Below are 13,477 nucleotides of genomic sequence, written 5' to 3' on the forward strand. Positions count from 1 at the left end.
ATGTATAAAAAGCTATGTTTTCCATTACTCTTAAAGAGACAGTGCCTGTGTGTCTCCTTTCTTATGGTTGATGGCTCGATTGAGGGTTACAAGTTAGCAAGAAATGAGCTGAAAAAGGGGCTTAGGAGAGCTAGGAGGGGACATGAGAAGTCCTTGGCGGGTCGGATCAAGGAAAACCCCAAGGCTTTTTACTCTTATGTGAGGAATAAAAGAATGACCAGGGTGAGGTTAGGGCCGGTCAAGGACAGTAGTGGGAACTTGTGTATGGAGGCAGTAGAGATAGGCGAGGTGATGAATGAATACTTTTCTTCAGTGTTCACCAAGGAGAGGGGCCATGTTTTTGAGGGAGAGAAGGTGTTACAGGCTAATAGGCTGGAGGAAATAGATGTTCGGAGGGAGGATGTCTTGGCAGTTTTGAATAAACTGAAGGTCGATAAGTCCCCTGGGCCTGATGAAATGTATCCTAGGATTCTGTGGGAGGCAAGGGATGAGATTGCAGAGCCTTTGGTGTTGATCTTTGGGTCCTCGCTGTCCACGGGGATGGTGCCAGAGGACTGGAGAATGGCGAATGTTGTTCCTCTGTTTAAGAAAGGGAATAGAAATGACCCTGGTAATTATAGACCGGTTAGTCTTACTTCGGTGGTTGGCAAATTGATGGAAAGGGTCCTTAGGGATGGGATTTACGACCATTTAGAAAGATGCGGATTAATCCGAGATAGTCAGCACGGATTCGTGAAGGGCAAGTCGTGCCTCACAAATTTGATAGAATTTTTTGAGGAGGTAACTAAGTGTGTTGATGAAGGTAGGGCAGTTGATGTCATATACATGGATTTTAGTAAGGCGTTTGATAAGGTCCCCCATGGTCGGCTTATGATGAAAGTGAGGAGGTGTGGGATAGAGGGAAAGTTGGCCGATTGGATAGGTAACTGGCTGTCTGACCGAAGACAGAGGGTGGTGGTCGATGGAAAATTTTCGGATTGGAGGCAGGTTGCTAGCGGTGTGCCGCAGGGATCAGTGCTTGGTCCTCTGCTCTTTGTGATTTTTATTAATGACTTAGAGGAGGGGGCTGAAGGGTGGATCAGTAAATTTGCTGATGACACCAAGATTGGTGGAGTAGTGGATGAGGTGGAGGGCTGTTGTAGGCTGCAAAGAGACATAGATAGGATGCAAAGCTGGGCTGAAAAATGGCAAATGGAGTTTAACCCTGATAAATGTGAGGTGATTCATTTTGGTAGGACAAATTTAAATGTGGATTACAGGGTCAAAGGTAGGGTTCTGAAGACTGTGGAGGAACAGAGAGATCTTGGGGTCCATATCCACAGATCTCTAAAGGTTGCCACTCAAGTGGATAGAGCTGTGAAGAAGGCCTATAGTGTGTTAGCTTTTATTAACAGGGGGTTGGAGTTTAAGAGCCGTGGGGTTATGCTGCAACTGTACAGGACCTTGGTGAGACCACATTTGGAATATTGTGTGCAGTTCTGGTCACCTCACTATAAGAAGGATGTGGAAGCGCTGGAAAGAGTGCAGAGGAGATTTACCAGGATGCTGCCTGGTTTGGAGGGTAGGTCATATGAGGAAAGGTTGAGGGAGCTAGGGCTGTTCTCTCTGGAGCGGAGGAGGCTGAGGGGAGACTTAATAGAGGTGTATAAAATGATGAAGGGGATAGATAGAGTGAACGTTCAAAGACTATTTCCTCGGGTGGATGGAGCTATTACAAGGGGGCATAACTATAGGGTTCGTGGTAGACGGATATCAGAGGTAGGTTCTTTACGCAGAGAGTGATTGGGGTGTGGAATGGACTGCCTGCAGTGATAGTGGAGTCAGACACTTTAGGAACATTTAAGCGGTTATTGGATAGGCACATGGAGCACACCAGGATGATAGGGAGTGGGATAGCTTGATCTTGGTTTCAGATAAAGCTCGGCACAACATCGTGGGCCGAAGGGCCTGTTCTGTGCTGTACTGTTCTATGTTCTATGTTTTCTCTGTGAATGTGTGACAGAATCCGTCCATGTCAGTGTGAGTATAAAAAGGTTGTTTTTTTTGTTGAACGGGTGGAGGAACATCAGAAGTAAAGATCAGGAAAAAGTGGCAGACATCCAGGTTGCCTAATCTCCAACCCTTTTATGTACCTTCGGTATTTTTGGCACTCTTTGGGCCATAAAAGGGTTGGTATTTAGCCTATACTTGTCGTGAGTGCAAATGTTATTAGGCTATTCAAATGAAATGGCACAATGTCAACTTTTCGTGAGTACTTCAGAGCGAGGATGGCCCAGAAGATATGATATAGCCTTCTGCTAGGCTCCAGTAAACCAGAGAATGCCCTGTGGCCATCCAAAGACTTGTAAGATAAGTACATTTTTCCAAGTGACAGTTCTTCCGAAAGGATCTTAATACTCAGTTGAGACATTCTAGTTGCAGATCTTCATCTGAAGATACCAATCTGTAAGCTGAAGGCCTTAAACTAGGTGGCACGGTGGCACAGTGGTTAGCACTGCTGCCTCACAGCACCAGGGACCCGGATTCGATTCCCGCCTTGGGTCACTGTGTGGGCGGAGTTTGGATGTTCTCCCAGTGTCTGCGTGGGTTTCCTCTGGTTTCCTCCCACAGTCCGAAAGACGTGCTGGTTAGGGTGCATTGGCCATGCGAAATTCTCCCTCAGTGTACCCAAACAGGCGCCAGAGTGTGGCGGCTAGGGGAATTCCACAGTAACTTCATTGCAGTGTTAATGTAAGCCTACTTGTGATACCAGTAAATAAACTTCTAAAACATATAAACTCACACAGCTGCCTCCTGGGTCATGCCGGGATTGTCCCTGGTCTAGATTATTGGCTATGGACTGGAAATGCCTGGGCCTCTCCGCAGGGTGTGAGCCACCACTACAATCCAGTACCCAGACAGGGCAGCAGGGAGGAAAACCTGCCCTAATAAATCTGCCCCTTTCTGAGTGAATGTGATTGTGTGAGATGGTTCTTCTCTGTGTGAATAAGGAGACAGTTCCAGTTCCTCTCTGCATGATGAAATAGCAACTGAATATAGAAGATGTCGGAAAAGAGAGTTCCTGTGGATCCAACTTAAAAGGATTTAAAGACACCGGCATTTTTAGTGATCTGTAATGAGTAAATACATTGCACTGGGAAGAAATTCGAACAGCACTCAGGTTATTGACTCTATTCCCTTAAGCTTAACATCATCAAATACTGGATCAAAATTTTAATAGCTCCAGTTTGCTGAGATTACAAAATCCAATAGTAGAAACTTAATTATCATAGAATCCCATAGAATCATTGAATCCTTCCAGTGCAGAAGGGGGCCATTCAGCCCATCAAGTCTGCATCGACCACAATCCCACCCAGCCCCAATCCCCATAGTTCCAGGTATTTACCCTCTTGGTCCCTCTGGCACTAAGTGGCAATTCAGCATGGCCAATCCACCTAACCCACACATCTTTGGAGTGCGGGAGGAAACCAGAGATCCGGAGGAAACCCACCTAGACACGGGGAGAACATGCCAACTCCGCACAGACAGCGACCTAAGCCGGGAATCGAACCTGGGGCCCTGGCGCTGCGAGGCAGCAGTGGAGGGAAGCTAATCGTTCTTTAATTGAGGGAGATCTTGGTTGCGTAAGATGGGTGATAGTGAGTCAGCATCTGGTTCACCATCCCTATCACTCATTATCACACAGGCCATTTTCTAACTACATTACAAGATAAATGTGATAACGAGGATATAAGTCTGAGCAGCACTGCTCTTATGCTATTTTATAACATTCATCTGTAACAAGAGAACCAGATAGCAGCGAGGAATTGCTTCTGCAGGGGAATGCAGAATGAGAGCATTTAAACTGATTCTGATCCACTTCCAGTAAACTGGGTGGTAAATCAACGGTTTCACACTTAGGAAAACAGTGTCGCTAAGGGTCATGACTTTACAAGACATTCTAGATGTGGATGTTTTTTCTACTGTCCCATTTTACAACATTTCAAGGAACTCCCATTTTTAGTTATATTTCCTAATGGATTCCTTCTGTTTTTTTTGATAAATTCCATCCTTAACCCTAAAGTAACAGTTGGACATAAGATTCTTATTATCTTTACAGAACGGGATTGAGTAGAAGACTTAGTTTCCCATTTCATCCGGTGCAGTATGTGTGACCATGTGTGACATGGTAACCGTGCCATAACTTCTATAAAGTAAGTCCAAGCAGTGAAGTAATTCTGAACTTCATGAGTTAACAGTATTGTGTGGCGTTATACCATCACCACATTCTGTTTTTCCCTTTTCTTCTTAACTTTTCCCAAGAGTGTCTATGAAATCAGACATTAAACATCTTAAATCCATCTGGTTTTCCTTGTACACGCACTAATTGAGATATAGAAGTCAATAAAAGAATTTAAAGAAAATAATATTTGTTTTTACTTACACAGTCGCCTACACTGAACTAATAAAAGAAAATCTCAGGGTGTTGTTGTAATGAATTATCCTGATTATAAATGCAATGAAAATCTCCTCTTTAGAACATTCTGGAAGCCTTATAAACAGTTTTAGCTAGCCACTGCATGGTTACAAGTGTCCAAACTCACAGAAGTAAATCGAATAGAATTTACCAGATACTGAACCACCGGAAAAAAGGCTGAAGCTTTAAAAAAATACTCATCTGCTTTGCCTCCTACTTACTGAAAGTATATTATGCAACTTTAACATCTTCAATATTGACTATTCATTTTGATAGAAAATTGAAGTGCTGCATCATCGCGGCAACTGTGCAAAAAGTGACTTTGCCATAAAACTGAGAAAATGCCAATCTTTTAGTCGTAATGAAGCCCTCACATAAAAACTTCCTTCATGAAACCTTACCTAAAAGCGTATATGGGATAAGGTTATTCTTTCTCAAACCAATAAAATCAGGAGACTGTTGCGAGAGCAGTGTCACGCAGTTTGATGTCCCCAGCAGGGTAGCTGGGGTCAGATGTGCTGCCATAAATTCAGTGTGGGGCTTTGACATTGTGCTAAGTGTGGCCCAGGTCTGGGGGGTTTCCCTTTGATGCGAGTGAAGCTTAATAACTGGAAAAAGCATTTGCTTTTATTTGTTGGTACTGTCTGCGACAGTAATATCAGTTCATTTAGACTCGTTCGACAAAAAAAAAATGCACTGGTGGAGAAATCTGTTACAAATTAGCCCGGGTCTCATTCCACTTTATTAGCAGGTAATTGAAAAGAGTTGAGAAAGTGTAATTTATCAGATTATGTGCGTTTATCTTCCGTGTGGGTATAGGAGACTTTGGCAACTTTTTCAACAAACCCAGGGGGAATCGAACTTCTTTCAGCCAAGTTAATAATAAAAAAAGAAATCAAGTAAATCGAGTGTAATGCAACGGTATATTAAATATGTTCAGATTCAAATGTTATAATTTTGAAATGAAAGCATTTCTGACGGGTTACTCCATCCCCTTCTTACCTTTCTTTAGAGATGTTTTTGCTTTCCCGTTTCCAAGTATTCTTAAAATCCGTGCAGAATTCAAACCACAACATGAATATGTAGTTTGGAGTAATCTCCTTCTCCCCAGGCTTTGACTTCACTCCAAAGAATCTTATTGTATCTTCAAAGCTAGGAGGAAAAAGGAGGGGGAAAAAAAACACAATTGTCAACACGTAAGCCTGCTAGTGGCTGTAGTTCCCCCGAGGGCTTGTTCCAAAGTCAGTAGCCAATACTCTGTAATTACTATGACTTCCCTGTGCTTCAACTTTCATGGCAGCAACACTTGTCAAGTATAATGTAACCTTCAAACACCTACGCTCTTCCCAGGAGGAGATATTTGGAATGGCTATATAACCATGCCCACATGCATGGCCAAATCTGAGTGTTAAAACAAGCGCTATCAATAGCCTCATTTAAATACTCCCAACTCTACAAATTAAAAAAGGACTCACTAAAGTGAGAAATCAAGACCACATTAGCCTACAAAAGTGAGGGACTCCAGGCACATAACATAAACAAGTACAGACACATAAAAATCTGAACTGCACACTTTCCCTTTCATTCATGAACTTCAAATAGTTGGTATCTGTTTAAACTCATGCTCCCTCTGACAACCAAGGTGCCACTCAGATGAAATGCAATGAAATCCAATATTGTGTTACTGATCTCAGCACACACATCGACATCAGCGTCAGGCATGGATTTGATATAACGACATGAAATAATGCATCAAATTGTTTCCTTGTCGGAATTTCACTGAGAGCCCCGGTAAATACAATTCCCGTACTCCGCGGGAAGGCGATTAATCCAATATGGGCAAAGCAGCCACTTTGCACATCTATGTTTTATTTATTTTACGCATTCTTCTCTCTCCCAGCTTCACCATTGTTGCTTCCTGCCACAGGATTTTTATCTTCAAATAGCTTTCCCTTTCGCCCATCAAATATTCACGCAAAAACTTTTCTCAAATTGGTTCCGTTCATGTAAGATGCATTTTGGATATACCAGCTGTTTGAAGGTTATGAGTAATTTTATGTTGAATTTACTTGGATTTTGTCTTTAAATCTAAAGCAAATATTTAGCATCGCACTCAAACAAATACTAGAATGTTGCAGAACGCTCGGAACACCTTTCTTTAATCACCAACGTTACTTGGAGATAGGATAAACATTTCAAACAGCTTAATTTTCACTAGCTCTGATGAGTCCTAGTCCTTCAAGCTCACGTTAGTCTTCAACTGAACAATGATTATTTTACTGTCCCTCAAGAGAATAGCACACCAAGCATTTACACATAGATCTACATCACTTTAATGGAAACCATCAGGATTGGTTTACATAGCAGTAAAAATGCAAACAGAATTATGAAAAAGAACCTTTAATTTGCAGTAAAAAGTGTTTCAAAGCGTTGCCTATAGTAAAAATGTCTATATAAACACTAGGGAGCATTAATTAGATCATTAATTAGTCACTTGTGTAATCAACTTAAAATTCTTTAAATAACAATTGTGACCATGTTGTTTTAATGGTTTAAATAAAATTACATGAAAGAACACATTATTTTATCACCTATCACTTTCAACGTTGAAAAGTGCTTGTGATATTGGTGATGAATAGACTGATAATTTAAACCTTCAGGAAAGGAGCCAAATGCACAAAGCTTCCCACAATATCTGCAGACAGATTCACCCAAAAATCTCTGAGGATTACAAAAGTACACGCCAATTCATCACAGGCACAAAACAACTTCAGTCAAGCTATCGAATTAAAGATCTCTCATCTGAGCACGCAACAATTGTATTTCCCCCCCTGACACGCTCAGGGCAGCATGGTAACACAGTGGTTAGCACTGCTGCCTCACAGCGTCAACCCAGGTTCAATTCCCGGTTTGGGTGACTGTGTGGTGTTTGCATATTCTCTCCGTGTCCGCGTGGGTTTCCTCCGAATGCTCCGGTTTCCTCCCACAGTCCAAAGGTGTGCGGGTTAGGTGGATTGGCCTTGTTAAATTGCCCCTTAGTGTCAGGGGGACTAGCTAGGGTAAATGCATAGGGTTATGGGGATAGGGCCGAGGTGGGATTGTGGTTGGTGCAGACTCGATGGGTCGAATGGCCTCCTTCTACACGGTAGGATTCTATGATTCTCAAATTGTGGCCTTTGAGAGGTTACACCTTGAAAATATTGAAAGTTTTAAAGTTTATTTATTAGTGTCACAGGTAGGCTTACATTAACTTTGCAATGAAGTTACTGTGAAAATCCCCGAGTTGCCACACTCCGGTGCCTGTTCGGGTACACCGAGGGAGAATTTAGCATGGCCAATGCACCTAACCAGCACGCCTTTTCGTCTGTGGGAGGAAACTGGAGCACCGGAGGATGTCCACGCAGACACGAGGAGAACGTGCAGACAACGACCAAGCCGGGAATTGAACCCGGGTCCCTGGCGTTGTGAGGCAGCAGTGCTAACCACTGTGCCACCGTGCCACCCATGTCTCACATGGGGTGAAACTTCTGTTAATAATAAATTAATTGTAGCAGCCCGCAAGCGAAAAAGAAGTTGAAGAAGTGCTGGCAATGAGGGGAACATTCGAAAAAATGAAACAGTCCCATCCAGTCTATACGTTGATGCAAGTTTGAGGACAGATTACTAGCGTTCTGGAAGCAAGAAACATATATCGGTGGTGTTCATTATGTTGAAGATCTTTAATGTATTATATATGGTTGTGCACTATATAGTCGACTATAATACTGTTTCCTCTGGTACCTTATCCAATGGGAAATGTAATCTGAAACAATTTTCTGGAAACACGCCATCCCCACTGATTGCTAATCTAGTGGACAGCACAGTCTGCCTTACAGTCGGAGTGTCCACACAATGTGTCATAATTGTGGCATCCCACTGTCACTCTTCGCTCCACTAAACTGACTGAGATCCCGAGGGTTAGTGAATGGCACACTGTGTCAGAAGCCACTAATGGTGCCACCCACCATCCACCGCCCCCCCCCCCCCCCCACCACCCCCCCGGCAACAAAAAAAGGAGCTGTGACGTGCTGCTTAAAAGAAACATCTTTCCTTTTGTTTTCCTCTGCCTGATCAGTGACTTAGATGCCACCAAGTCTCTGACAGAAAATCAGGGCAGAGTTATCTCTCATCTTTCTATGGATGCGGGGTTGCCAAAACCAAATGTCCAAATGACTCTGCCCAGGGATCTGGGGGCTCAGACCCTGGGAAAGCCAAAATGGTGTGATGGGCGTCACATTTTTGCCCCACTTCCAGGTTTCCATCTTTTAGTAGATCTCTTAGTAAGAGAGTAAGTCTGGCCTTTTGAAATTCCTGGACATTTCAGTAAGTAAACCCACTGCTTTGATGCAGAAGCCAATTGCAACATGGATTGTTTGGTTGTCTACAATGATTCCCAAAAGTGTTGACTCTACTGTCTTAAATCTCCTAAATTTTATGATTTATCTATTTAGAGCAGCACAGTGGCACAATGGTTAGCACTGCTGCCTCACAGCTCCAGGGACCCGGGTTCGATTCCCGGCTTGGGTCACTGTCTGTGTGGAGTTTGCATGTTCTCCCCGTGTCTACTTGGGTTTCCTCTGGGTGCTCCGGTTTCCTTCCACAGTCCAAAGATACGTAGCAGCTTTGACAAAGGGTCATCCCTGGACTTGAAACGTCAGCTCTTTTCTCTCCTTACGGAGGCTGCCGGACCCGCTGAGATTTTCCAGCATTTTCTCTTTTGGCTTCAGATTCCAGCATCTGCAGTAATTTGTTTTTATTTATGTAGGTTATGTGGATTGGCCATGCTAAATTGTCCCTTAGTGTCCCAAGATACGTAGGTTAGATGGATTAACCATGGGAAATGTGTAGGGTTACAGGGATAGGGCGGGGAGAGAGCCTGGGTAAGACACTCAGAGAGTCGGTACAGACTCGATGGGCTGAATGCCCTCTTCTGCACTATAGGGATTCTATACTCAGGAGCTAATCATTCCATCAAGTGTGTAAGACTATTTTTCTAAAATCTGGAAGGTTACAAGAACCCAATTAGAAATACGACACCAATGCATTAAGGTGCCTCAAACTGTCGGTGGTTTGGAAGAAGACACAAAACAAATGTCTGAAGGAAGATTTCAAAGTATTCCACACATTGGAATAGGTTCATCACATTGAACAGTTAGGCAAAAAAGTTTATACAGTACCTGTGAAGCGTATGGGAAATATACAGGTACCCCAGAATAAAAAGCATGTAGCCCCCACAATGCTGGATGTGCAAAGATTTGAATAATAAAAAGAATACTTCTGTTTTTTTATTTGTTCATGGGATGTGGGCGTCGCTGGCTAGGCCACCATTCATTGCCTATCCCGGAATGCAATTAAGAGCCAACCACATTGCTGTGGGTCTGGAGTCACATAGGGCCCGATTTTACCATTTTCATTCTAAGTGCTGAATCTGGGCGTAATTCAGATCTGACTGGGAAATCTGCTTTCAGGCGCCCCCATACGCATTTAGCCTGAAAAAAAAATTGCGGGTCTGAATCGTGCTGTGGGCGAGGCTTATTGCGCCCGAAACAATCGGAGCTCTGAGCTGCACATGTGCAGTTAGAAAAAAAATTTGTAAATCGCGCCGCTGTCACATCGCTCCTGAGCTGCAAAAAGTGGATAAAGCGGCCTGGGAGTGTTGGTCCCCACAGACATCAGCCCCACCCCCACAACATAACTTTCTCCCTTATCCACCCATCCCCCCCCCCGGCTACCCAGACCGTTCACGACCCTCTGCCCCCTTTCCCTCCACCAATCGCCCGCAGAGTGGCAGCGACCCCCTTGCCCTGCCCCCCACCCCCACCCAGAGAAGGACCAGGCCTTCTCCCCACGCCCCCCATGCCAGAGAATGATCGGACCTCCCCACCTGACCCCCCCCAGAGAATGATCGAGCCTCCCCCACCCCCGTCCCCCCCAGAGAAAGTTCGGGCCTTCACCCCCACCAGACAACAATCTGCCCTCCTCCCTCCCCCCTCCCCACCAGAGTTACATCTGACCCGTCCCCCCCACCACCAGGAATGATCAGGCGTCCCTTCTCCCGCCCCTCCCCTCACCAGAGAATTATCTGGCCCCCCACCCCCCCACCACCGATCTGAGTCAGAGAGCCGTTGGAAGCTCTGAACTTACCTCTTCAGAAGCTGGAGCGCCCGAAACAGACCTTTGCCGAGCGTGTCTGTTTCGCGCTGAATCTGGACGGGCGAACGCAATGGTAAAGGGGGAAATGCTGGTAAAGTTAGTGGGCAGTTCATTAATTTAATTTAAATGCATGCAAATGCATTTAAATCGCCGTTGCGCCCGTTTCGGGCACAAATCGGATCGTGACCATTTTCGGGCCTCAGTAAAGTGGGCATCTGCCCGGGCGCAGATTGCGTTAATGGCCTCATGCCCGACTTTACCACATTTTCAGGCGTGATGCAATGGTAAAATCGGGCCCATAGAATCCATAGAATTTCCACAGTCTGCACTGACAAAAATCCCACCCAGGCCCTATCCCCATAACTCCACATATTCGCCCGACTAATCCCTCTAACCTATGCATCCCAGGACACTAAGGGGCAATTTAGCATGGCCAATCAACCTAACCTGCACATTTGTGGACTGTGGGAGGAAACCGGAGCACCCGGAGTAAACCCATACAGACACGGGGAGAACGTGCAAACTCCACACAGACAGTGACCCAAGCCAAGAATCGAAGCCAGGTCCCTGGAGCTGTGAGGCAGCAGTGCTAACCACTGTGCCATTGTGCTACCCCTGTAAGATGGCAGATTTCCTTCCCTAAAGGACATTAGTGAACCAGATGGTTTTTTACAACCATTGACAATTGTCTCCTGGTCATCATTAGACTTTCAATTCTTTTACTGATTTCAAATTTCACCATCTGCTGTGGTGGGATTCAAACCTAGGTCCCCTGAGCATCACACTGGGTATCTAGATTACTAGTCTACGCCACCACCTCACCAGGCAGGAGCTTAAACCTACCTGGCTGAAACAGCGCAGTATGCTGGCAGAATCACCTCATAAATGTTTGACAGCATCCGTGGAGAAAGAATAGAGCCTACGTTTCGAGTCTGGATGATCCTTCATCAGATCTGACGCAGGGTCATCCAGACTCGAAACGTTGGCTCTATTCCCTCTCCACAGGTGCTGTCAGACCTGCTGAGACTTTCAGCATTTTCTGTTTTTGTTTCAGATTCCAGCAGGTGCAACATTTTGTCTTTACCTTTAGATGTTTGCTTTGCATGAGATGATTGGCCCAAATCCTACTGGAAACTTTTAAATATTGAAAAGAGTTTAAATGTCTAAAATAATTAACAAATTAAATCTTTTTAAATAATGAATTTTATTGGAGATTCTTTTTAATTGGAGAGTCATATATCAACATGAATTTTGATCAAATTTATCATGTAACAAATAAGATTTTGCAGATTATATTTTATCTGGCTTCTACAGAAGTCAAGACTTGCATTTTAATCTTCTCATTGTATTATTTTATATTTGTCATTGTGTCTTTTTACATTGTCTCAAACGCTTTTTAGACTGACTGCCGCATGACTGGGAAAGATTTTGTTTATCTAATATCTGATCTCGGTTTGGAATTTGGTCCTTGCAGGTTCTGTAAACCAGGACCAATTTTGTGAGTCCTTTATGGAGGCAAAGGTAGTTGATGTTCATGAGAATCTTAAGAATTAGGAACAGGAGTCGGTAATTCAGCCCCTCGAGCCTGCTCCGCCATTTAATACAATCATGGCTGATCTCATCTTCACTTCCCTGCCCGTTCACCATATTCCTTCAAACCCTGATTAATTAAAATTCTGTCCACGCCTTTCTTAAAGTTACTCAACGCCCCGGCATCCACATCACTCTGGGGTAGTGAATTCCATGGACTCACAACTCTCTGACAGAAGGAATTTCTCCTCACCTTTGTTTTAAACCTGTTACCCCTTATCCTAAAACTATGACCGCTTGTTCTAACTTGTAATTGTACAGGGCTTTGGTGAGCTCACACTTGAAGTCCACTTTTGGTGTCAGTACCCAAGGAAGGAAGCCTTAGAGTGGGTACAACAAAGGTTCATTTGATTGATTCTAGGGATGGGAAGGTTATCCTATTAGCAGATATTGAGCAGAATGGAATTATGATTATGAACTATGATTACCTCTCAGAGAGGTAATCTGAAAAAAAATCTAAGATTCTGAGGGGATAGGGTAGATGGTGAGAAGCTAATTCCTCAGTTAGAATCTAGAACCAGAGAACATAGTCTCAGAACATGGGTTAAAATCGGTACTTGGGATTGAGATGAGAAGGAATCTCTTCAATCAACCTGGAGTAAAGTTTTGTCTCCACCTTAGAGCTTTGGATGTTCAGATGTTGAGTATATTCAAGGTAGCAAAGATTTTCAGTTGCTAAGGGAAACAAGTGATGTGGGGATTGGGTAGAAAGTTGAGTTGAGTTGAGGGCAAGAATCAGCCCTGTTCTTATTCAATGGAGGGGTAGGCTCTGGGGGCCATATGGCCCACTCCTGCTCCTGTTTCTTATGTCAATCCCAAGTACCGATTCTAACCCATGTTCTGAGACTATGTTCTCTGGTTCTAGCCTCTAACTGAGGAATTAGCTTCTCACCATCTACCCTATCCTCTCAGAATCTTAGATGTTTTATTCAGATTACCTCTCAGAGAGTATAGACCCATTCTGCTCAATCTCTGATAAGAAGAAATGCAGCAAGCAGTTTGTGCAAAGCCTCATCATCAGCAAGGATAATAATCAAATCATCCATCTTAATGATGTTGGCCAAGGAATAAGCATTGACCAGCACAGCAGGAGAACTCCTTAACTCTTCTTTGACTTTGACTTTCTACATCCAGCTGAGGTCAGAGACATTGGTCTCGCCTCTCATTCGGAAGACAGAGGGCCAGATTCTCCGTTAACTGCAGCAGGACCGGAGAATCCCAGTCGCGGGCAAGGCTGGA

The 13,477-nt window shown here is 44.1% G+C and overlaps 1 protein-coding gene across 3 annotated transcripts in view; it reads right to left on the reverse strand.

The window, feature by feature from the left end:
• LOC144506920 (formin-like) overlaps nt 1–13,477 on the reverse strand; it is a 285,230-nt gene that overhangs the window by 48,624 nt on the left and 223,129 nt on the right. For all 3 annotated transcript variants that reach the window (XM_078233301.1, XM_078233299.1, XM_078233302.1), the window contains one exon: nt 5,459–5,608. In XM_078233301.1, the coding sequence (XP_078089427.1) occupies nt 5,459–5,608 (150 nt within the window). The remainder of the gene's footprint in view (nt 1–5,458; nt 5,609–13,477) is intronic.

The sequence above is a fragment of the Mustelus asterias genome, chromosome 18 (genome assembly GCF_964213995.1).
Source record: "Mustelus asterias chromosome 18, sMusAst1.hap1.1, whole genome shotgun sequence".
NCBI lineage: Eukaryota > Metazoa > Chordata > Chondrichthyes > Carcharhiniformes > Triakidae > Mustelus > Mustelus asterias.